Source organism: Bombina bombina, chromosome 2 (assembly GCF_027579735.1).
Source record: "Bombina bombina isolate aBomBom1 chromosome 2, aBomBom1.pri, whole genome shotgun sequence".
NCBI lineage: Eukaryota > Metazoa > Chordata > Amphibia > Anura > Bombinatoridae > Bombina > Bombina bombina.
In genome coordinates, this window is record NC_069500.1 from 407594651 (window position 1) to 407618707 (window position 24057).

General features: G+C 39.3%; 1 protein-coding gene and 1 non-coding gene across 2 annotated transcripts in view; both read right to left on the reverse strand.

Moving 5' to 3' along the window:
• Positions 1–6282: 6282 nt before the first annotated feature.
• RANBP1 (RAN binding protein 1) overlaps positions 6283–24057 on the reverse strand; it is a 52834-nt gene continuing 35059 nt past the window's right edge. Inside the window, exons 3-6 of the mRNA XM_053701900.1 lie at positions 18474–18631; positions 11525–11653; positions 10196–10282; positions 6283–7831 (exon numbers count right to left, since the gene is read on the reverse strand). Of these exons, the coding sequence (XP_053557875.1) occupies positions 7713–7831; positions 10196–10282; positions 11525–11653; positions 18474–18631 (493 nt within the window). The 3' untranslated portion in view covers positions 6283–7712. The remainder of the gene's footprint in view (positions 7832–10195; positions 10283–11524; positions 11654–18473; positions 18632–24057) is intronic.
• LOC128650704 (small nucleolar RNA SNORA77) lies at positions 10020–10155 on the reverse strand. Its single transcript, XR_008400966.1, has one exon. It is a non-coding gene; the product is annotated as a small nucleolar RNA SNORA77 (small nucleolar RNA).

Here is a 24057-nt window from a genome sequence, read left to right on the forward strand (position 1 = left end):
CTTGAGAGCATTGAATATCGCTCTGTTCCAGAATGTTTATCGGAAGAAGAGATTCTTCCCGAGACCAAAGACCCTGAGCTTTCAGGGGTTCCCAGACCGCGCCCCAGCCTACCAGACTGGCGTCGGTCGTGACAATGACCCACTCTGGTCTGCGGAAGCTCATCCCCTGTGACAGGTTGTCCAGGGTCAGCCACCAACGGAGTGAATCTCTGGTCCTCTGATCTACTTGTATCGTCGGAGACAAGTCTGTATAATCCCCATTCCACTAACTGAGCATGCACAGTTGTAATGGTCTCAGATGAATTCGTGCAAAAGGAACTATGTCCATTGCCGCGACCATCAAACCTATTACTTCCATGCACTGTGCTATGGAAGGAAGAAGAACAGAATGAAGTACTTGACAAGAGCTTAGAAGTTTTGATTTTCTGGCCTCTGTCAGAAAAATCCTCATTTCTAAGGAGTCTATTATTGTTCCCAAGAAGGGAACTCTTGTTGACGGAGATAGAGAACTTTTTTCTACGTTCACTTTCCACCCGTGAGATCTGAGAAAGGCCAGGACAATGTCCGTATGAGCCTTTGCTTGTGGTAGGGACGACGCTTGAATCAGTATGTCGTCCAAGTAAGGTACTACTGCAATGCCCCTTGGTCGTAGCACCGCTAGAAGGGACCCTAGTACCTTTGTGAAAATTCTTGGAGCAGTGGCTAATCCGAATGGAAGTGCCACAAACTGGTAATGCTTGTCCAGAAAGGCGAACCTTAGGAACCGATGATGTTCCTTGTGGATAGGAATATGTAGATACGCATCCTTTAAATCCACCGTGGTCATGAATTGACCTTCCTGGATGGAAGGAAGAATTGTCCGAATGGTTTCCATTTTGAACGATGGAACCTTGAGAAACTTGTTTAGGATCTTGAGATCTAAGATTGGTCTGAATGTTCCCTCTTTTTTTGGAACTATGAACAGATTGGAGTAGAATCCCATCCCTTGTTCTCCTAATGGAACAGGATGAATCACTCCCATTTTTAACAGGTCTTCTACACAATGTAAGAATGCCTGTCTTTATGTGGTCTGAAGACAATTGAGACCTGTGGAACCTCCCCCTTGGGGGAAGCTCCTTGAATTCCAGAAGATAACCTTGGGAGACTATTTCTAGCGCCCAAGGATCCAGAACATCTCTTGCCCAAGCCTGAGCGAAGAGAGAAAGTCTGCCCCCCACCAGATCCGGTCCCGGATCGGGGGCCAACATCTCATGCTGTCTTGGTAGCAGTGGCAGGTTTCTTGGCCTGCTTACCTTTGTTCCAGCCTTGCATTGGCCTCCAGGCTGGCTTGGTTTGAGAAGTATTACCCTCTTGCTTAGAGGATGTAGCACTTGGGGCTGGTCCGTTTCTGCGAAAGGGACGAAAATTTGGTTTATTTTTAGCCTTGAAAGACCTATCCTGAGGAAGGGCGTGGCCCTTACCCCCAGTGATATCAGAAATAATCTCTTTCAAGTCAGGGCCAAACAGCGTTTTCCCCTTGAAAGGTATGTTAAGCAATTTGTTCTTGGAAGACGCATCCGCTGACCAAGATTTTAGCCAAAGCGCTCTGCGCGCCACAATAGCAAACCCTGAATTTTTCGCCGCTAATCTAGCCAATTGCAAAGTGGCGTCTAAAGTAAAAGAGTTAGCCAATTTGAGAGCATGAATTCTGTCCATAATCTCCTCATAAGAAGAATCTTTATTGAGCGACTTTTCTAGTTCATCGAACCAGAAACACGCTGCTGTAGTGACAGGAACAATGCATGAAATTGGTTGTAGAAGGTAACCTTGCTGAACAAACATCTTTTTAAGCAAACCCTCTAATTTTTTATCCATAGGATCTTTGAAAGCACAACTATCTTCTATAGGGATAGTAGTGCGTTTGTTTAGAGTAGAAACCGCCCCCTCGACCTTGGGGACTGTCTGCCATAAGTCCTTTCTGGGGTCGACCATAGGAAACAATTTCTTAAATATAGGGGGAGGGACAAAAGGTATGCCGGGCCTTTCCCATTCTTTGTTTACAATGTCCGCCACCCGCTTGGGTATAGGAAAAGCTTCGGGGGGCCCCGGGACCTCTAGGAACTTGTCCATCTTACATAATTTCTCTGGAATGACCAAATTCTCACAATCATCCAGAGTAGATAACACCTCCTTAAGCAGAGCGCGGAGATGTTCCAATTTAAATTTGAATGTAATCACATCAGGTTCAGCTTGAGAAATTTTCCCTGAATCTGAAATTTCTCCCTCAGACAAAACCTCCCTGGCCCCCTCAGACTGGTGTAGGGGCATTTCAGAACCATTATCATCAGCGTCCTCATGCTCTTCAGTATTTTCTAAAACAGAGCAGTCGCGCTTTCGCTGATAAGTGGGCATTTTGGCTAAAATGTTTTTGATAGAATTATCTATTACAGCCGTTAATTGTTGCATAGTAAGGAGTATTGGCGCACTAGATGTACTAGGGGCCTCCTGTGTGGGCAAGACTGGCGTAGACGAAGGAGGGGATGATGCAGTACCATGCTTACTCCCCTCACTTGAGGAATCATCTTGGGCATCATTTTCTCTAAATTTTGTGTCACATAAATCACATCTATTTAAATGAGAAGGAACCTTGGCTTCCTCACATACAGAACATAGTCTATCTGATAGTTCAGACATGTTAAACAGGCATAAACTTGATAACAAAGTACAAAAAACGTTTTAAAATAAAACAGTTACTGTCACTTTAAATTTTAAACGGAACACACTATTACTGAAAATGTGAAAAAGTATGAAGGAATTGTTCAAAATTCACCAAAATTTCACCACAGTGTCTTAAAGCCTTAAAAGTATTGCACACCAAATTTGAAAGCTTTAACTCTTAAAATAACGGAACCGGAGCCGTTTTTATATTTAACCCCTATACAGTCCCTGGTATCTGCTTTGCTGAGACCCAACCAAGCCCAAAGGGGAATACGATACCAAATGACGCCTTCAGTAAGCTTTTTCTATGTATCTGAGCTCCTCACACATGCATCTGCATGCCTTGCTTCCCAAAAACAACTGCGCAATAGAGGCGCGAAAATGAGGCTCTGCCTATGATTAGAGAAGGCCCCCAGTGAAAAAGGTGTCCAATACAGTGCCTGCCGGTTATTTTACATAATTCCCAAGAATAAAATAACTCCTCAAAGCTATGAACTATTAAAAATGCTTATAAATCAATTGTTTTAGCCCAGAAAAATGTCTACCAGTCTTTAAAGCCCTTGTGAAGCCCTTTATTCTTATTTAATAAAAATGGCTTACCGGATCCCATAGGGAAAATGACAGCTTCCAGCATTACCAAGTCTTGTTAGAAATGTGTCATACCTCAAGCAGCAAGAGTCTGCTCACTGTTTTCCCCCAACTGAAGTTAATTCCTCTCAACAGTCCTGTGTGGAAACAGCCATCGATTTTAGTAACGGTTGCTAAAATCATTTTCCTCTTACAAACAGAAATCTTCATCTCTTTTCTGTTTCAGAGTAAATAGTACATACCAGCACTATTTTAAAATAAACTCTTGATTGAAGAATAAAAACTACATTTAAACACCAAAAAACTCTAAGCCATCTCCGTGGAGATGTTGCCTGTACAACGGCAAAGAGAATGACTGGGGAAGGCGGAGCCTAGGAGGGATCATGTGACCAGCTTTGCTGGGCTCTTTGCCATTTCCTGTTGGGGAGGAGAATATCCCACAAGTAAGGATGACGCCGTGGACCGGACACACCTATGTTGGAGAAATACATGTATTCATAAAGGTACACAGAACAAAGCTTTACTGTCTCTTTAAACCTAAAAGTAACTAATTTCTGTGTTAAAGTGTTCCATCCTACTTCACAAAGGATGAAGTAACCAATAAACAGCCGTAAACCTACAAAGAAAGCTTACACAGAAAGCTGTTACCAACGCTTTAAGGTCTCTTATATTATCCAATTAGAACCTTCTAAATGTAGAGCCTTCAGTCTGACATGTGGGGCAGCAATGCGGCCCATGAGGATACACCGGCTGGCTTTGTTTGAATTAGCCATTGCGATGTACATAAAACCACCATGTCCTGTGCCCACAACTCCATATGCAAGGAACCACAGAGCACTGCATGGGAACAGAAAACAATTAATGTGTGCACATATTAAACGGCTGCAAGGCAGCAAATTAAAATGTTACTGTCTCTTAACCACAGAACAAGAACGTTATTTCATTTGTGCTACTGTCTCTTTAAAAATATAAAAGGCTTTTATTTTGTTTGTAAAAAGGAAATACTGCAACACTCAAGCAACAGATCAACCACTGACATTCTAAATAACAAAATGTCCACGTAGAGCGTCATGTTTATAACATGACCTTAGTCACAAACAAGCACAGGAGAGTTTAAATACAAAGTGCGATACTGACTCTTGTTATGCCATATGTCGCATAGTATATCTATAGCGTGACAGTCATCCTTAACCACTGCAACGCTCTACCCTCCGGAGCCTAATGAGGGAATGAATTGCCTGCACAGATAACTCCGCCCCTCGTTGGCGACACTGTCTCTTAACATTTTTAGTCAACTTCTCCTCCCGGTCGCCATTGTTACTAAACGACCGGGAGTAAAAGAACAAGCTGCTGGCTCATGACTATGCCTAGAGCCCAAATCATAGCACACAGTGTCCCCTTGCAGTCACGTGTTCCCATATGTGTATACTGACAATAGCCGTAGAGAACAAAGTGTGCATCATAATAACAAATGGCCACAAGGCTCCGCCCATCGTGGGCGTATTAACCTGCAGTTCCCAGTCTTTCTATAAGTATTGTTGATTTAACAACAACATTACCGGGAACCGACAGCTGTAAATGAAACTCTGGTACTGCTTCAGTATCGATCCCCACTGAAATAAATTACCCACAGCTCGAGTGATCCCTCAAAGAAAAAGTGAGCTCCATAACCCATCAAGTGCGCACCAAACTAACACACCTGATGCTAATAAAAACTGACTAATAGCCTTAGACTGTTAAAAGGCCAACGGAGCCGTCAGAAAAATATGGGGACAAGTATTCTACTGTGTGTCATCTCAACAACACAGCCCAATGTAAACCAAATCACCCATAACAGTGCAATAAGTATAACAGATGTAGCTGCCAGTACCATCCTGCTGCACATTGTCCTGTAGCCCCTGCTAAGGAAAACTGTCGGAAAGGTCTCTCCTTTAGAATACAGGAGTTCTTACCCTTAAGTACAGTGCTCCACTTCTCTGAGATCCTTTTATGACCCAGAATAAAAAGTAAGCACTTATCTCAAAAGCTGTACGACAGCATGGCAACCCATCAGGTTTTCAGAGGTCCTCTCCCTCCCATAGCCCTGTGGAATAAGATTTGCCTGAGTTAAAAGTGCTTAGGCTATCTGTATAGGAGGCGCAGTGAGAATAAAAACCCCATCAGTTCCTATTGCCTTAAAGCCACCAGATGCTCCTCTTTTTGTACTGAAGAGATTGATCTGGTCTAGGCTACACCCCAGCACAAAGCTGTACTCAGAGGCACTACTTTAAAAATAATAAAATCTTGATTGAAGAAACTAAACTAACACCTCACTATGCCAGCTCCTATCTTTCTAACACAGGCAAAGAATGACTGGAGTGGGAGGGAAGGGAGGAGCTATATATACAGCTCTGCTGTGGTGCTCTTTGCCTCCTGCTGACCAGGAGGCAATATCCCATAAGGATGAAATCCGTGGACTCATATCTTGTAAAAGAAAGATGTTTAAAATTGCATGCTCTCGTTGAATCATAAAAGATAGATATTGCGTTTATATCCCTTTAAAGGGACACTCAGGTTAAATGACATTTTCAGGATTCAGATACAGCATGTAACTTTCCAATTTACTTCCATTAAATAAAAATGTGCAGTCTTTTGTATTTACACTTTTTGAGTTACCAGATCCTACTGAGCATGTGCAAGAATTCACAGACTATACGTATATGCATTTGTGATTGGCTGATTGCTATCACATGGTACAAGGGGAGTGGAAATATACATAACTTTGAAATTTGTTATAAAAAAAAAAATCTACTACTCATTTGAAGTTCAGACTAAGTGCTATTGCGTTGTCTTGTTATCTTGCATTTGTTGATTATGCAAAAAACAATAATCTGATTTTCTACAGATTGAAATCATTTGTCCATAAATGTGATAAAAATTTTAACTAAAATTACAAGTAACCCTGTATATTGAATATCTATTGGCTATTTCTTAAAATTAATAAGAACACTGAGAACATTATAGCCAAATTAGGATTTATTTTCGGCAAACATTTATTCTAGTGCATATCTAGATTTTAAGTACAATAAAAAGCTATTCTAGTTTCTTCTACACATGAATAAAATATTGTGCAAGTTTCACACTTCAATGACTGAAAGTTCATGTCAGCAGCCAAAGATAAAACCAGTAATAAACCGCTACCAAGATGTCCCCAATGGATCCACTGAAATGTGACATAACTTCATATAAAAGTTCTACAAAAATAAAGGTTTATAACTAAACTCACTAAATGACTGAAGTATAATCTTATTTTAGCTCACAATCTGGTTGTAAACCCACCTGGTAATTAAAGACTGTTATTAGAGATGTCTGTATATGGTATTCCATTTAACCCAAGTACGTACTAGTAAGCCAAAGGAAAAGGCACAGAATGGATTACTCTAATGCAGGGGTTAGAAAAAAAATCAATAAAAAATAAATAAATCCGTTTAACCCAAAAAAGGAGCCATGGGCAAAATTCTAGGAGCCACTGGCTCCCTGGTTTAAATTGAGCCCTACTCTAATGACATTACATTTATTAAAAAAAGGGTTAAGTACAAAATCAAATAAAAAAGGAACTGACCTATAACTTAATTTCACAGCTATATTACCAACTGTAACAAGTCTTACTGATATTTTCCATTAACTTTTTTTAAAATTATCATCATTACCCTTAAATTAACACTATACATGTTCCAGGTTAGGCAGAAAAGTTACTGAACTAAACATTTTACTGAGTATATGAATATTGGTTTCCATAAAAAGGAGGGGGGAGAGAGAGGAGAGAAACCTTGTTACTATACATCTGTACTTTGGTGATGTGGTATCAGAAAGTGTAGTGTTGCTATTGTACAACTGTTCAGAGTAAGGAGGGGAAGAGACAAAAAAACAAAGCAGTTGGTATCTTCCTTGGAAGAATTATTCCCTATAAAACCATTTATACAAAGTCAAGATTTAGTCACTCAGCACAGATTTATTCAAATTCATCCTAATAGGTCAAAATAACCCATTCATTCCTTTTAATATGACAAACCTACATGCATTAGGCAAAAGTTCTAGTTGCATGGTTATGTGTACTTGTGTGTGTTGTAAAAGAACACTACCAACCATGGAGAACTAATATTTATGCATAAAAATTATCAAATCCAAATCTCATTCTTTGATACATTCTACAAACTATTTTTATTCATTCTTTTGGATGACTATAAATAAGTGTTTCCACTATGGAAAAAGAAAGTGAACACAGTACATTTTCATGACTGGGGAATGAATTATTCTGAAGAAGTCTTCTGAAGGACAAAGCTTAGAGAAAAAAAAAAAAAAAACAACCTGAATATTTGAACTCAGTTCTTTTTTTCTTTGTTATAAAGTCCCTTGTAAAAAATAAAAAGTACAAGGCTCAAGATGACTTATTGCTGGTTTTCTGCTTTTTCTTTCTTGGTGTCCTCTTCCTTCTCTTTAATCTCCTTCACAGACAGCTCTTCTAGTTTTTCTGCCACTTTGTCAGCGCTATCATTTTTGGTTGTATCTGCCGAGAACAAAAAGTTTAGTTTCATCATATTTACTAAGAACTATAATTTACACCAATGTAAATGCAATATTCAGAGTCTGCTGCATATCAACATGCAGTTCCAAAACATTACTCGCAGCTTGGTCATAAATCTGCCCAAAAAAGTAAATGCCTAGGGCTAGAAATACTGAAATGTTGTCAAAATCAGAGAGACTCCCCACTCATGCAACAGTGTCCAAAATCACAGGAGAAAAGCACTTGGTAGTATGTGTTCATGATTCCGGACACAAGTGTTGATGATAAAGGGACATAAAAAAAATGTATTTCATTATTCAGTTAGAAATGAAGTGGAAAGTTGTAAGCTATTAAATGTGCTTCATTCTCTTGGCATCCTTTGTTGAAGGTGCAGCAATGAACTACTGGGAGATAGCTAACTATCATGTGAAGCAATGACAAGAGGCAAATACCGAACAGGAGCTAGTTTCCAGTAGTGCATCACTGCTTCTGAGCCTACTATGTACTTTAACAAAGGATACAAAGAGAAAAGATTATTAAATGGAAGTAAATTGGGAAGTAGTTTAAACTTGCATATTCTATAATCATCACAAGACTTTTGGGGTTTGTGTCCCATTAAAGGGACATGAAACCTCAAAAATGTATTTTTTTGGTATGCTTTTTATGAACAAACCACCCACTTCTAAGTTACTTTTATAATCAAATTTGCTTTGTTGCCGTGATATTCTTTGTAAAAGGATACCTAGGTAGGTGTATGGAACACTACATGGGAGAAAACAGTGCTGCTGTCTAGTACTTTTGCAAATGGATTAGACAAAACTGCTGCCATATAGTGCTGCACAGACAAACACTCCTGGGCTTACATCCCTGATTTTCAACAAAAAATATCAAGACAACAAACAAAATGTAATAGAAAGTTATTTTCCAATATAGTTCTACTATCAAATTTGCATAGCTCTCATGTTCTTTGTTGAAGAGATAGGCAGTGTGCACATGCCTGGAAATAGTGCTGCCACCTAGTGCTGCAGACATGCTCACGCCTGAACCTGTCTTCATGCTTTTCAACAAAGGATAAAAAGAAAGAAAATGTAATCATAGAAGAAAGTTGATTAAAAATAGTATACTCTATCTGAATCATGAAAAACATGTTTAGGTTTTATGTCCCTTTAACTAGCCAAAGCACCACATAACATTTGATTGATGCATGTAGCAGTGCACAAGGTCCTTGACAAGACAGCGAAGGATATACATCAATGAAACTGAATGGGGCAATGTATTTATATTAGTTGGATGTTATTTTTAGACAGCTTGATCAAATACACAACTGCACTTACAACACTGTGCACTTATAATAAATATGTGATACATTTACACACATCTTTCAGCATGACAACGACCCAAAGCATACATCCAAATCAACAAAGGAATGGCTTCACCAGAAGATGATTATTAAAGTTTTGGGATGGCCCAGCCAGAGCCCAGACTTGAATCCAATTCAAAATCTGTGGGGTGATCTGAAGAGAGCTGTGCACAGGAGATGCCCTCGCAATCTGAAAGATTTAGAGCGTTTTTGCAAAGAAGAGTGGGCAATCTTGCCAAGTCAAAATGTGCCATGCTGAAAAACTCATACCCAAAAAGAGTGCTGTAATAAAATCAACAGGTGCTTCAATAAAGTATTAGTTTAATTATTTCCCTTTACCTAAAAGATTTCAGTTTGTTTTTCAATTGAGTTGTACAGTTTATAGGTCACATTAAAGGTGGAAAAAGTTCTGAAATGATTTATTTTTGTCTCTTTTTTTACATCACAGAAACCTGACATTTTAACAGGGGTGTGTACACTTTTTATATCCACTGTATACATACACATATATCTGTGCGCGCGCACAGATTTATATAACATTAGCTGCTAATGTTAAATACTGCACCATGTGCAGAATTATATAAAAGTATTTGCTAGATTAACTGCCCCTTTAAGAGATTTTTTTAAAAACAAAAATTCAGGAGAAGACTGTCCCTTTAAATAAGTTTTTGTACTGCTCTAAGCAATCACAGTAAAAGACGGTATTTAAGACCAAACCAGCAAAATAAATATTGTATACTGCAATGTTTAATTTTCATTAACTAGCACAATAACCGTATATTGTTCCTTAAATAAAAAAACAAACAATGGGTTCAATTAAGAATATTTGGCATTTATGTTCCATAATTAACTAGACAAACCTCCTCTGAACAGAAGAAGCGCTCTAAAAGGATAATTGTGGATTTTCTTTAGCAGACAGAAAAAGCACCTTAACTGGAGGATGCAGTTGGGCACAGAGTGAGTCTGCAACAGTTCATTATGAAACATTTATACAAATATATACTTACCCTTTTTCACGTCACCCAGATCACTCAATTCATTTTTCTTAATTTCATTTTTGCAGTCTTCAAACTTTGCTTTAAACTTCTGGGCATCTAATTATGAGTGAACATAAGAAAAAGTGAATTAAGCTTCCACCGTTTTCAGTACAACACTTTAAATAAATACCACGGAGGGTTGAATCATTTTAAAGGGCTATAATACCCAAATGTTTAAACACTTTAAAGTGATGCAATACAGCTGTAAAAAGCAGACTAGAAAATATCACCTGAACATCTCTATGTAAAAAAGAAAGAAATTTTACCTCAAAGTTTCTCAGTAGCCACATCCCATTGTAAAGGACTTCCAAGCAACAAATCAGTATGTCTGTCCTGAGACAGCAGAAGGAGCGAGCGTTCGTTCACACTCATCTTATTTCCCTATTCAGTGTAAGGAAGTTTACAATGAAATCGCATGAGTTAAGTGAAATCCCATGAGATCACAGTAAAAGTTCATGACCTCAGCACTGTTTATGCCGATTGGCCACTGTTCATTTCTTCATTTTTTTTTACCTGCAGCTGAGCATAACTTTTACACAGAACTTACTCTGCTGAGCTGAGGAAATTGTGAAGTAAAATATCTTCCTTTTTTACATAGAGATGCTCAGGTGATATTTTCCTGTCAGCTTTTTACAGTTCTACTGCATCAGTTTCAAGTGATTTAGCATAGGAGTATTATGTCCCTTTAACATGATATAAAGAGTATGGCTTTTAGCGAGTTGTCCTGATGTGGCCAATTTTTTTATATACAACATTAAATTATGACATCTAAGAATTGCAGAATGGTTTTATTCTAGCATGACTAAAGGAACATGAAACCCAAAGTTTCTTTCGCGATTCAGATAGAGCTTGCAATTTTAAATAAATTTCTAATTTTTCTTTGTTCTCTTGTTAGAAAAAAGCTCAGGAGCGTGCACATGCCTAGGGCAATATCTGGCATCACTATTTCCTGCCATGTAGTGCTACAGACATCTACCTAGGTATCTCTACAACAAAGATTACCATGGGAACAAAGCATAGTTAGCGTTTCACATCTCTTTAAAAGGGGAAATTTAATGTTATGTCCTACACTTCCTATAGTAGGACAACCAGCAAAGTCCGTAACCTAGGTTTTCAAAATACTGCAAATGACCTAACCGGCCATATGATTTAATGATAGAGATTTTAAAAATTAAAAGAATTGTGGGGACTTAAAATTAAAAACATTTTATCACTCCCTCTTGCAAGCAACTATCCAATCAGTGATGGAAAATACAGTAGATAAAAGGTGAAACACACAAATGTATAAGACATACTCACTTTCAGCATTTAAAAATCGAATTGCCAGTAGTTCTGGTTTTGGAGCTTCATCAGCATAATCTGCATATGTGTTCCAGACCCACGCTCTATCACTTCCTGCATTTGGCTTTAACTCCATTGAAGGTGTAACTGTAACAGACAGTTTCTTTACACAAGTGAAACTAAGCTGGTCTCAACATTAGTAACCGGGGTGTCAGACAAATCTGCTAAGAGTTCATGTGCTGTACCAATCTGTTTTTTCTTCTGTAGTAAACCATTAGCTTTAATATAATTTTAGGATGATCAACTAATGGTTTGCATGTAATTTGCTGTCAGTGGTGGCTGCAAAACACATTGCTACACACTTGGTCGCGTTACCCACGCTGCCATACCAAGAGGATTTCAAACATAATTATATTGAAGCAAGTGTTACTGGAGTATTTATAGTATCCTATAACTTTCATTAATCAGAAAGAGCACTCAATGTTAAATTTTCAATGTACTTTTATTATTAAAATGTGCTTTTTTATATGCATACTTTGAGGCACCAGCTCCTAAAAAGCATGTGCTTTTATATAATATAACAAATATATAATAGGTCTTTATGAATACTTAACACACTTTTTAGAAAGTAATTATCTAAAAGGATTTCTACACAGCTTTGGATCATAAACTTTTATTGCCTTATTTATATCTGTACCTAACTGTCCTCAGCAGAAGAGACAGACAAATAAAATACAAAGCTATACAGGGTGGCTTCTAGTACTTTACAGAAACAAAACCTTAATTAGATCTTCAATATTGAAACCACTACATAATTATGTATATTGTGCACTGTTTAATATCCCCTTAAGTTTTTTTTTTTTTTTTAGCAAAAACGGTTTGTAAAATGAACAAAGAGGGGAAGAAGACAGATGTAAGATGAACAGGTAAAAACAGAATTTATGTTTACCTGATAAATTTCTTTCTCCTACGGTGTGTCCGGTCCACGGCTTCATCCTTACTTGTGGGATATTCTCTTCCCCTACAGGAAATGGCAGAGAGCACACAGCAAAAGCTGTCCATATAGCCCCCCCTCTGGCTCCGCCCCCCAGTCATTCGACTGACGGTTAGGAGAAAAAGGAGAAACTATAGGGTGCCGTGGTGACTGTAGTGTACAGAAATTTTTTTTAAACCTGACTAAAAGCCAGGGCGGGCCGTGGACCGGACACACCGTAGGAGAAAGAAATTTATCAGGTAAACATAAATTCTGTTTTCTCCTACATTGGTGTGTCCGGTCCACGGCTTCATCCTTACTTGTGGGAACCAATACCAAAGCTTTAGGACACGGATGAAGGGAGGGAACAAGTCAGGTAACCAAAACGGAAGGCACCACAGCTTGCAAAACCTTTCTCCCAAAAGCAGCCTCCGAAGAAGCATAAGTATCGAATTTGTAAAATTTGGCAAAAGTATGCAGAGAAGACCAAGTCGCTGCCTTACAGATCTGATCAACAGAAGCCTCGTTCTTGAAGGCCCATGTGGAAGCCACAGCTCTAGTAGAGTGAGCTGTAATTCGTTCAGGAGGCTGCCGTCCGGCAGTCTCATAAGCCAATCGGATGATGCTTTTCAGCCAAAAGGAAAGAGAGGTAGCAGTAGCTTTCTGCCCACTCCTCTTACCAGAATAAACGACAAACAAGGATGATGTCTGTCTGAAATCCTTTGTTGCTTCTAAATAGAATTTTAAAGCACGGACCACATCTAGGTTGTGTAACAAACGTTCCTTCTTCGAAACTGGATTCGGACACAGAGAAGGAACAACTATTTCCTGGTTAATATTCCTGTTGGAAACCACTTTTGGAAGAAAACCAGGCTTGGTACGTAAAACTACCTTATCAGTATGGAATACCAGATAGGGTGAAGTACACTGCAAAGCAGACAATTCAGAAACTCTTCTAGCAGAAGAAATAGCAACCAAAAACAGAACTTTCCAAGATAGTAACTTAATATCTATGGAATGTAAGGGTTCAAACAGAACCCCTTGAAGAACTGAAAGAACTAAGTTTAGGCTCCATGGAGGAGTCATAGGTCTGTAGACAGGCTTGATTCTGACTAACGCCTGTACAAACGCCTGTAGATCTGGCACGGCTGCCAGACGTTTGTGCAACAAAACAGACAGAGCAGATATCTGTCCTTTTAGAGAACTAGCTGACAAACCTTTATCCAAACCCTCTTGGAGAAAGGAAAGTATCCTAGGAATTTTAATTTTACTCCAGGAGAATCCCTTGGATTCGCACCCACAGATATTTTTGCCATATCTTATGGTAAATTTTCCTAGTCACAGGTTTTCTGGCTTTAACCAGAGTATCTATAACTGAATCTGAAAACCCACGCTTAGATAGAATCAAGCGTTCAATTTCCAAGCAGTCCGTTGCAGAGAGACTAGATTTGGATGTTCGAATGGACCTTGTACTAGAAGATACTGTCTCAAAGGTAGCTTCCATGGTGGAGCCGGTGACATTCACCAGGTCTGCATACCAAGTCCTGCGTGGCCATGCATTAGCTATTAGAATCACCGAGGCCTTCTCCTGTTTGATCCTGGCTACAAGCCTGGGAAGGAGAGGGAACGGTGGAAACACATAAGCTAGATTGAACGACCAAGCTCCACCAATGCATCCACTAGCGTCGCCTTGGGATCCCTTGATCTGGACCCGTAGCGAGGAACCTTGGAGTTCTGACGAGACGCCATCAGATCCATATCTGGAATGCCCCATTGTTGAGTTAACTGGGCAAAGACCTCCGGGTGGAGTTCCCACTCCCCCGGATGGAAAGTCTGACTACTCAAATAATCCGCCTCCCAGTTGTCTACTCCTGGGATGTGAATTGCAGATAGATGGCAGGAGTGATCCTCCGCCCATTTGATAATCTTGGATACCTCTCTCATCGCCAAGGAACTCTTTGTTCCCCCATGATGATTGATGTACGCTACAGTCGTCATGTTGTCCGACTGAAATCTTATGAATCTGGCCTTCGCTAGTTGAGGCCAAGCTAGGAGAGCATTGAATATCGCTCTCAGTTCCAAAATATTTAACGGGAGAAGAGACTCTTCCAGAGACCATAGGCCCTGAGCTTTCAGTGAGTCCCAGACCGCGCCCCAGCCTAAGAGACTGGCGTTGGTCGTGACAATGACCCACTCTGGTCTGCGGAAACTCATTCCCTGAGACAGGTGATCCTGAGTCAACCACCAGCTGAGTGAGTCTCTGGTTACCTGGTCTACTTGAATCTGGGGAGACAAGTCTGCATAATCCCCATTCCACTGTTTGAGCATGCACAGTTGTAATGGTCTTAGATGAATTCGAGCAAAAGGAACCACGTCCATTGCTGCAACCATTAATCCTATTACCTCCATGCACTGAGCTATGGAAGGCTGAGGAATAGATTGAAGAACTTGACAAGCGTTTAGAAGCTTTAACTTTCTGACCTCAGTCAGAAAAATCTTAATTTCTACAGAATCTATTATTGTTCCCAGAAAAGGAACCCTTGTGGACGGGGACAGGGAACTCTTTTCTACGCTCACCTTCCACCCGTGAGACCCGAGAAAGGCTAAAACAATGTCTGTATGAGCCCTTGCTTTGGAAAGGGACGACGCTTGGATTAGAATGTCCTCTAGGTAAGGTGCTACAGCAATGCCCCTCAGCCTTAGAACCGCTAGAAGGGACCCTAGCACCTTTGTGAAAATTCTGGGAGCAGTGGCTAAACCGAATGGAAGAGCCACAAACTGGTAATGTTTGTCCAGAAAGGCGAACCTCAGGAACTGATGATAATCTTTGTGGATAGGAATATGCAGGTACGCATCCTTTAAGTCCACAGTAGTCATATATATTGACCCTCCTGGATTGTTGGTAAAATCGTCCGAATGGTTTCCATTTTGAATGATGGAACTTGGAGGAATTTGTTTAGAATTTTTAAATCCAGAATTGGCCTGAAAGTTCCCTCTTTCTTGGGAACTACAAACAGGTTTGAGTAAAAACCCAGCCCTTGTTCCGCTGTTGGAACTGGGTGTATCACTCCCATCTTTAATAGGTCTCCTACACAATGTAAGAATGCCTGTCTCTTTATCTGGTCTGAAGATAAGCGAGACATGTGGAACCTTCCCCTTGGAGGAAGTTCCTTGAACTCTAGAAGATACCCTTGAGAGACTATTTCTAGTGCCCAGGGATACGGAACATCTCTTACCCAAGCCTGAGCAAAGAGAGAAAGTCTGCCCCCCCTACTAGATCCGGTCCCGGATCGGGGGCTACCCCTTCATGCTGTCTTGGTAGCAGCAGCAGGCTTCTTGGCCTGTTTACCCTTGTTCCAGCCTTGCAATGGTTTCCATGCTGGTTTAGGCTGGGAAGTGTTACCCTCTTGTCTAGAGGCTGCAGAGCTAGGAGTCGGTCCGTTCCTGAAATTGCGGAGGGAACGAAAATTAGATTTGTTCTTAGCCTTGAAAGGCCTATCCTGTGGGAGGGCATGGCCCTTTCCCCCAGTGATGTCTGAAATAATCTCCTTCAATTCCGGCCCGAAAAGGGTCTTACCTTTGAAAGGAATATTAAGCAATTTTGTTTTGGACGACACATCCGCTGACCAAGAATTTAGCCAATGCGCTCTGTGCGCCACTATTGCAAAACCTGAATTTTTCGCCGCTAATTTAGCCAATTGAAAAGCGGCATCCAAAATAAAGGAATTAGCCAACTTTAGTGCGTGAATTCTGTCCATGACTTCATCGTATGGAGTGTCCTTTTGGAGCGAATTTTCTAGTTCCTCGAACCAAAAAGACGCCGCCGTGGTGACAGGAATAATGCACGAAATTGGTTGAAGAAGGAAACCTTGCTGAACAAATATCTTTTTAAGCAATCCTTCCAATTTTTTATCCATAGGATCTTTGAAAGCGCAACTGTCCTCAATAGGAATAGTTGTGCGCTTGGCTAACGTTGAAACTGCCCCCTCAACCTTAGGGACCGTTTGCCATGCGTCCCTTCTGGGGTCGACAATGGGGAACATTTTCTTAAATATAGGAGGTGGAACAAAAGGTATACCTGGCTTCTCCCGCTCCTTAGTCACTATGTCCGCCACCCTCTTGGGTATCGGAAAGGCATCAGCGTGCACAGGGATCTCTAAGAATTTGTCCATTTTGCACAACTTCTCTGGAATCACCAAAGAGTCACAATCATCAAGAGTAGTTAGCACCTCCTGAAGCAGGGCGCGGAGATGTTCCAACTTAAACGCCACAATATCAGGTTCTGCCTGCTGAGAAACTTTTCCCTCAGACAGACCCTCCCTCACAGCCAATTCAGATTGATGTGAGGGTATAACAGATAAATTATCGTCAGCACCAACTTGCTCATCCTCTGTATTTAAAACTGAGCAATCAAGCTTTCTGGGAAATGGCAGTTTGGATAAAAGATTTGCTATAGAATTATCCATTACTGCAGTTAATTGCTGCATAGTAACAAGCATTGGCGTGCTAGATGTACTAGGTATCGCCTGCGCGGGCAAAACTGGTGTTGACACAGAAGAAGAGGATGAGCTATCCCCACTGCCTTCATTTGAAGAATCATCTTGGGCAACCTTATTAAATGTGACAGTACTGTCCTTACTTTGTTTGGACGCCATGGCACAATTTGCACATACATTTAAAGGGGGAACCACCTTGGCCTCCATACACACAGAACATATGCTATCTGAAGGTACAGACATGTTAGACAGATTTTGGCAGGCTATTAATGCAATAAAAACGTTTTTAAACAAAACAGTTACTGTCTCTTTAAATAATAAAAAGCACACTTTTTTCTGAATGTTTGAAAAACTATGAAGGAAATATCCGATCTTTACAAAATTTACACCCCAGTGTCTTAATGCTTTGAAAGTATTGCACACCAAATTTCAAGTCTCTAAACCCTTAAATGAGCAAACCGGAGCAAATTGTTCAATTTACCGGTTTAAACACACTACAGTCCCTGCCACAGACTTTACTGCGGCTTTTACCTTCCTTAGGGGTTATTCACCACAGGAATAAGCCTTCCTGAGTCCGTTTTTCAGCCACAGGACCCTCTCGCATGAAGCTGCATGCACTGCCTCTATAAGTAACTGCGCAACTGAGGCGCGAAAATGAGGCCTCCTCCCTCTGCATACCAGAGTGAAGGGGCCTTCCTGACTAGATTAGGCGTCTAAACAACTGCCAGGCGTAATAAAACGTTCCCAAAAGTGTTTCCAAATTCACAAAACACTCCAAATATCAAAAATATTATATAAATCAATCGATTTTGCCCACAATAGTGTCAACCAGCATAGAGCCCATTTTATAAGCCTAAGAAAATGGCTAACCGATCCCATAAGGGAAAACTGACAGTCTTCTAGCATTACTATGTCTTGTTAGAAAAGAGACTGGTCATACCTGGAGCAGAAAAGTCAGCAAACTGTTTCCCCCCAACTGAAGTTCTCTGGTTTCAACAGTCCTGCATGGGAACAGCAATGGATTTTAGTTACTGGTGCTAAAATCACACTCTTCTTTTAACAGAACTCTTCATCACTTTCTGTTGTAGAGTAAATAGTACAAACCGGCACTATTTTAAAATAAACTCTTGATAGAAGAAATAAAAACTAAAACTAACACCACATACTCTTTACCATCCCCGTGGAGATGCTACTTGTTCAGAGCGGCAAAGAGAATGACTGGGGGGCGGAGCCAGAGGGGGGCTATATGGACAGCTTTTGCTGTGTGCTCTCTTTGCCATTTCCTGTAGGGGAAGAGAATATCCCACAAGTAAGGATGAAGCCGTGGACCGGACACACCAATGTAGGAGAAATATACAGGAGTATAAAGAATATATGCAATGGTGTAAAGAAGCAAAATAAAGCACACAACTCTCACTTGTTCTTGAATGAGTGGCATCCCTCACACATGAAACAGTTATGGTTTTAAAAAAAAATGCTTTAATAGTCACGTGCTTACCAAGGTGATTTGCACAGATCTTAAGTGTCTTGTCTCTCCTCATTAGAAGACGAATTGTTCCCTTCTCCTTGTGTTTTAACAGCTTCACGTCTCCAGTACCTCGTTCTTTCCACTCAGGTGGGTCATTCTCAGAAGCAAACCGGAACAGCTTTGCCCGCCTGCATAAAGGGGAAGGATTTTTTACTAAGCAGCTTCTAACCTACATTTGTTCCAAAAGGATGGATTCAACCTGCTCCAGAGTTATAATTTATAATACTGGTACAAAGCTCTACAAAATGAAGGCTCGCTTCCCAAATGTACTTTTTGTTTAAGAAGCAAGCAAAGTGGTCTTTCCTATTTAACACGTTTCATTATTGAAAGTGAATTTTTTTTTATTGATTTTTCAAACAAAACAATGTAGATTTGTATGCAACAAAACATAGGAAACACAAATGAGACAATACCAAAGTATATTACATTTACCTTGGAAAATTACAGCACATGATGAGAAAAGTGAAATATTATTGCAATAAACATACATTATTTTGCCTCCTTACGCTATAAAATACATCTGGATTTTGTACTTCTTCCATACTAGGCAGTTTAAGTTTGAATATTATTGTGCGTTTTCCTGCTTAAACTGACCGCATTACCACAGACCAAGATAGTTATCCCCACACTGAGTTACATATCTCATAACGCTGAGGTATGCAAAAGTGAGGTTTTATCAGAGCAGGGAAAGCTAGATTCAACATGGCACCCATAATTAAAAGGGAGGCAGTTAATAACCTCAATACTATGATAACATGTATTTAGAGTCTGATAACCATATAAGTCTTAGAACAGGTAACATGACAGTATATTGCAAAGTTTGTTCTCCTACATTTTATAATATAACCTCATGTGCCATTGGATTTTTGGCTTCCACATATTGTCAAACATTGTATTCTCATTCTGAAACAAGCCAGATTGCTTTTATCCAAAATCAAATATTTGCGTGTTTCAATTCTCCCCACTGTGTCCCTTTAATCAAGCCTCCCTACATAACTTTCATTAAAAAGGCACATGAAACTACATGGTTACTACAGGCCATGATTTTTTTTTCTTCATTTAACGGCACCTCTCATTAAAGCTGCTTTTGTATTTTAGTGATGTCACCAGCTTTTTGACAGCAGAAGTTACATTTTTAAAACAGTTTAAAAGCTACATAATATAAAAAAGCACTCAGGAATAATATAGAGCAATACAACCGCTGTAAAATCCATACAGTTCCTACCAGAGTAGATTTGATTTAAATCACGGTTTTCATTTTGAGTAACTTTTCAGATTTTCCCCCCAAGTTATATCAGATTATTATTGAGTTGGTTGTAATTAAATATGCATAGATAGATCATTGAAATTATTGGGAGGTGAACTATCTCCAGTTTAATAAGAATCAGATTTGATAAATTTATCAGCTTTACTTTATTGGGAGGATAAAATAGAGGTTAATAGTAACAATATAAATAGTTAAAGTTTTAACTAAATCAACATTTCATTTTAATGCTTGCCCCTTCCTCACACTTGGGTCCTTATGCAGATCTATTCCACTCAAAACAATCTATTCATTGAACTTCCTGAAACCTAGTATGGGCTGATTTAGTGTACATAGATTTGTAGTCGAGCAATCGCATTAAAAAGGGTCAGTAAAGTAAAAAAATTTTTTTTTCATGATTCAGAAAACTTGCAATTAAACAATTTTTCAAATTAATGTTATCTAATCTGCTTTGTTCTCTTGGTATCTATTGTTGAAAAGCATACTTGGGCTCAGAAGCAGCACACTGATCTAGCTGCTCGTCACTTTCACCCAATGTGTTCAGCAAGGCACCAGTAGATACCAAAGAATACCATGAGAATTAAGCAAATTTGATGACGTAAATCTAAAAATTGTATGCTCTACCTGAAACCCAAAAGTTTTCTTAGACCTTTAAAAAAGGGACATAAATCGTATATTTCTCAACTTTGCAGAAATTACATGACCCTTCACAACAATTTTTTATAAAATAAGCACAAACACAAATTCAGTTTTGAGAACTACAAAACCAATAATATGTGAGAATATCTTCAAGATAGAATAAATTGCCCAAAATAATCTTACAGAAACTTCTGGGAGAGCAAGGACATCAATGGATTAATGGAATTTGTACCAAAAAAATTAAAATATTACAACCATGAATATACAGCTTCTTCCTATATAATTTAAAACAATCTATATTTCAGGATGGATAACCTTTAGATTCTGCTTTTTGGTGTTCTATAGAGCACCTGGATTTGTGAGCTCTGAATATAACTCCTTTATCACCTCTCAACCACAGCCCAATATTACCGGTGCACACCCACTGAAAGGGGCCGATAGCAGAACCTGACATGCATATGAAAAGGACCATTATACAAACAGAAGCAATGTGAAGTCAGTATATTTCAGTACACCTCTAACTTCGGGGCTTGGTTAGGAGACTTTGTAAAAATGTATAGTTTTGCTTATTTTTAACAAACACCCAGTTGGGCTATATAAATGGATCTACAAAACATGTATGCAAAGAAAAATCTAGTGTATAATGTCCCTTTAAAGGGACATGAAACCCTAAAAATTAATTTCATGATTAAGAGTGCACACAACTTTCTAATTTAATTCTATTAATGTTGCTTCATTCTCTTGCTCTCCTTTCTTAAAGGAGCAGCAATGCAAACTGGGAATTAAACACATTAAATCCCAATAGGCATATAGGTTGGGCATATATGTGCAGCTAACAGCTCATTTGTTGAAGAGTATACCTAGGTAGACTCAGGAGCTAGCTGCACATATGACACTTGTAAATTGGAGAGTAGTTTAAAAAGGATATTGACTCACAAAAGAAAAAAAAAAGAAAAAAAAATGGAATTTCGTGTCCCTTTAACAAAATAAACAGTGGCTACATGCTATCCACTCCATTAACAAGTCAGGACAAAAAAAAAAAAAAAAAACTGCAGAAAATAAGGTATAATTTTATACTTGGCCTATATGTCAAAATGTATTGCATGTCTCAAAGCAGGACTGTGCAAACTAGGACCCAGCAAAGTTATTTGGGTGTGTGCCTCAGCACCACTAAGCAAAATACAAACCATTTATTTTTGGAGGGGGGAGGAAGAAAAAAAAAAAAAGTTATGAATCATGTTTATTTGTATTTCTAACTTTTTTCCCCTAATTTAAATGTAACAAAATGTTCTATAAAAACAAAAAATGTATGCTTACCTGATAAATGTATTTATTTCTTGACACTGAGTCCATGGGATCATCTTAATTACTGTTGGGAATATCACTCCTGGCCAGCAGGAGGCGTCAAAGAGCATCACAGCAAAGCTGTTAAAGGGACATGAAAGCCAATTTTTTTCTTTTGTGAAAAAGAGCACGTCATTTTAAACAACTTTCTAATTTACTTCTATTATCTAATTTGCTTCATTCTCTTGATATCACCTGCTGAAAAGCATATCTAGATATGCTCAGTAGCTGCTGATTGGTTGCTGCACCTAGAGGCCTTGTGCGATTGGCTCACACATGTGCATTGCCATTTCCTCAACAAAGGATATCTAAAGAATTGAGCAAATTAGATAATAGAAGTAAATTGGAAAGTTGTTTAAAATGACATGCCCTATCTGAATCATGAAAGTTTAATTTTGACTAGACTGTCCCTTTAATTATCACTTCCCATAAACCCCAGTCATTCGACCGAATGAAAAGAAAGGAAATAACACCAGGCGCAGAGGTTAATATAACAAAGAAACTGTCTGAAAAACAGGGAGGGCCGTGGACTCAAGAAATACATTTATCAGGTAAGCATAAATTGTGTTACCTTTCTAATGACACCTAGTCCACGGGATCATCTTACTGTTGGGAATCAATACCCAAGCTAGAGGACGCAGATAAGGGCGGCACAAGACAAGTAACCTAAACAGAAGGCACCACACTGCTTGAAGAACATTTCTGCAAAAAAAAGAACCTCTGCCGAGGCAAACGATCCAATTTTTAAAATTTGGACAGGGCATACAGAGAAGACCAAGTTGCAGCCTTGCAAAACCATTCCAGAGAAGCTGCATTCTTTAAGACCCACGAAGAAGAGACAGCGCTAGAGAAAAGAGATGTAATTCTTTTAGGAGACTGACCTATGTTTTTTAGAGAAACAGACAGGGCAGAAAACTAGCAAAAAGGCGGATGAGAAAACAGGAGCTCTACCTGAATTCAAACCCACAACCTCCCACTTCAGGAGCGGTGGAGCTAACCACTACACCAAGTCTCCCTACCTTAGTCGCCTAAAAACAAAATAATTTGAAATCAGGCACAACCTACAAGTTGTATAACAAAAGTTCTTTAGAAAAGAACTATGACACAGAGAAGGAACAACAATCTCCTGATTAAATTTTCTGTCCGAAACCACTTTAGGAAGAAACCTAATTTAGAACAAAGAACCGCCTCATCGGCATGAAAAAGATAAGGCGAATCACACTGCAAACAAGAGTTCCAAAACTCTCAGAGCAGTAGAGAAAACATAAAAAACAAAACCTTCCAAGATAACTTAATATCTATGGAACGCCATGGCTCAACTGAGCTTGCTGCAAAACAAAATTAAGACTCCCATGAGGAACAACAGATTTAAAAGCATTGCACATCTGGCACGTCTGCCAGACGCTTAAAGGGACACTGAACCCAATTTTTTTCTTTTGTGATTCATAGAGCATGCAATTTTAAGCAACGTTCTAATTTACTCCTATTATCAATTTCTTCGTACTCTTGCTTTCTTTATTTGAAAAAGGCATCTAAAGCTAAGGAGCCAGCCAATATGTGGTTCAGCCCATGGACAGCACTTTGTTATTGGTGCTATTCAATCAGCAAGGACAACCCAGGTTGTTCACCAAAAATGGGCCGGCATCTAAACTTAATTTCTTGCTTTTCAAATAAAGATACCAAGAGAATGAAGAAAATGTGATACTAGGAGTAAATTAGAAAGTTGCTTAAAATTGCATGCGCTATCTGAATCATGAAAGAATTTTTTTGGGTACACTGTCCCTTTAAGCAGCAAAAAGATGCAGAAATCTGACCCTTTCCTGTAGAAAGGACTAAATCCAAGAATCCTGATCCTACTTCAAGAGTAGCCCTGGATTCACATGAATAAAGATAATAACACCATAGCTTATGGTAATCTTCCGTAACAGGCTTGTAAGCCTGAATCATGGTCTCAATGACCGATTTAGAAAAAAAAAAAAAAAAAAAAAAAAAAAAAAAAAAAAAAAACACGCTTAGGGTACCAAGCGTTCAATCTCTAAGTAGACAGCTTCAAAGAAACAAATTTGGATGAAAAAAAGGGACCCTGATCATAAGGTTCCAACTCAGAGGCAGTCTCCAAGGTGGAAGAGATGACATCTCCCCTAGGTCTACATACCAGGTCCTGCAAGGCCATGCTGCAGCAGGGACAATTAGAATTACTGACGCTCTCTCCTTTTAGATACGAGCAAAGACTTGTGAAAGGAGGGCAACCAGGGGAAACAGGTATGTCAGCCTTGTCAGGCTACAGGTAAAAGATAGATATAGATA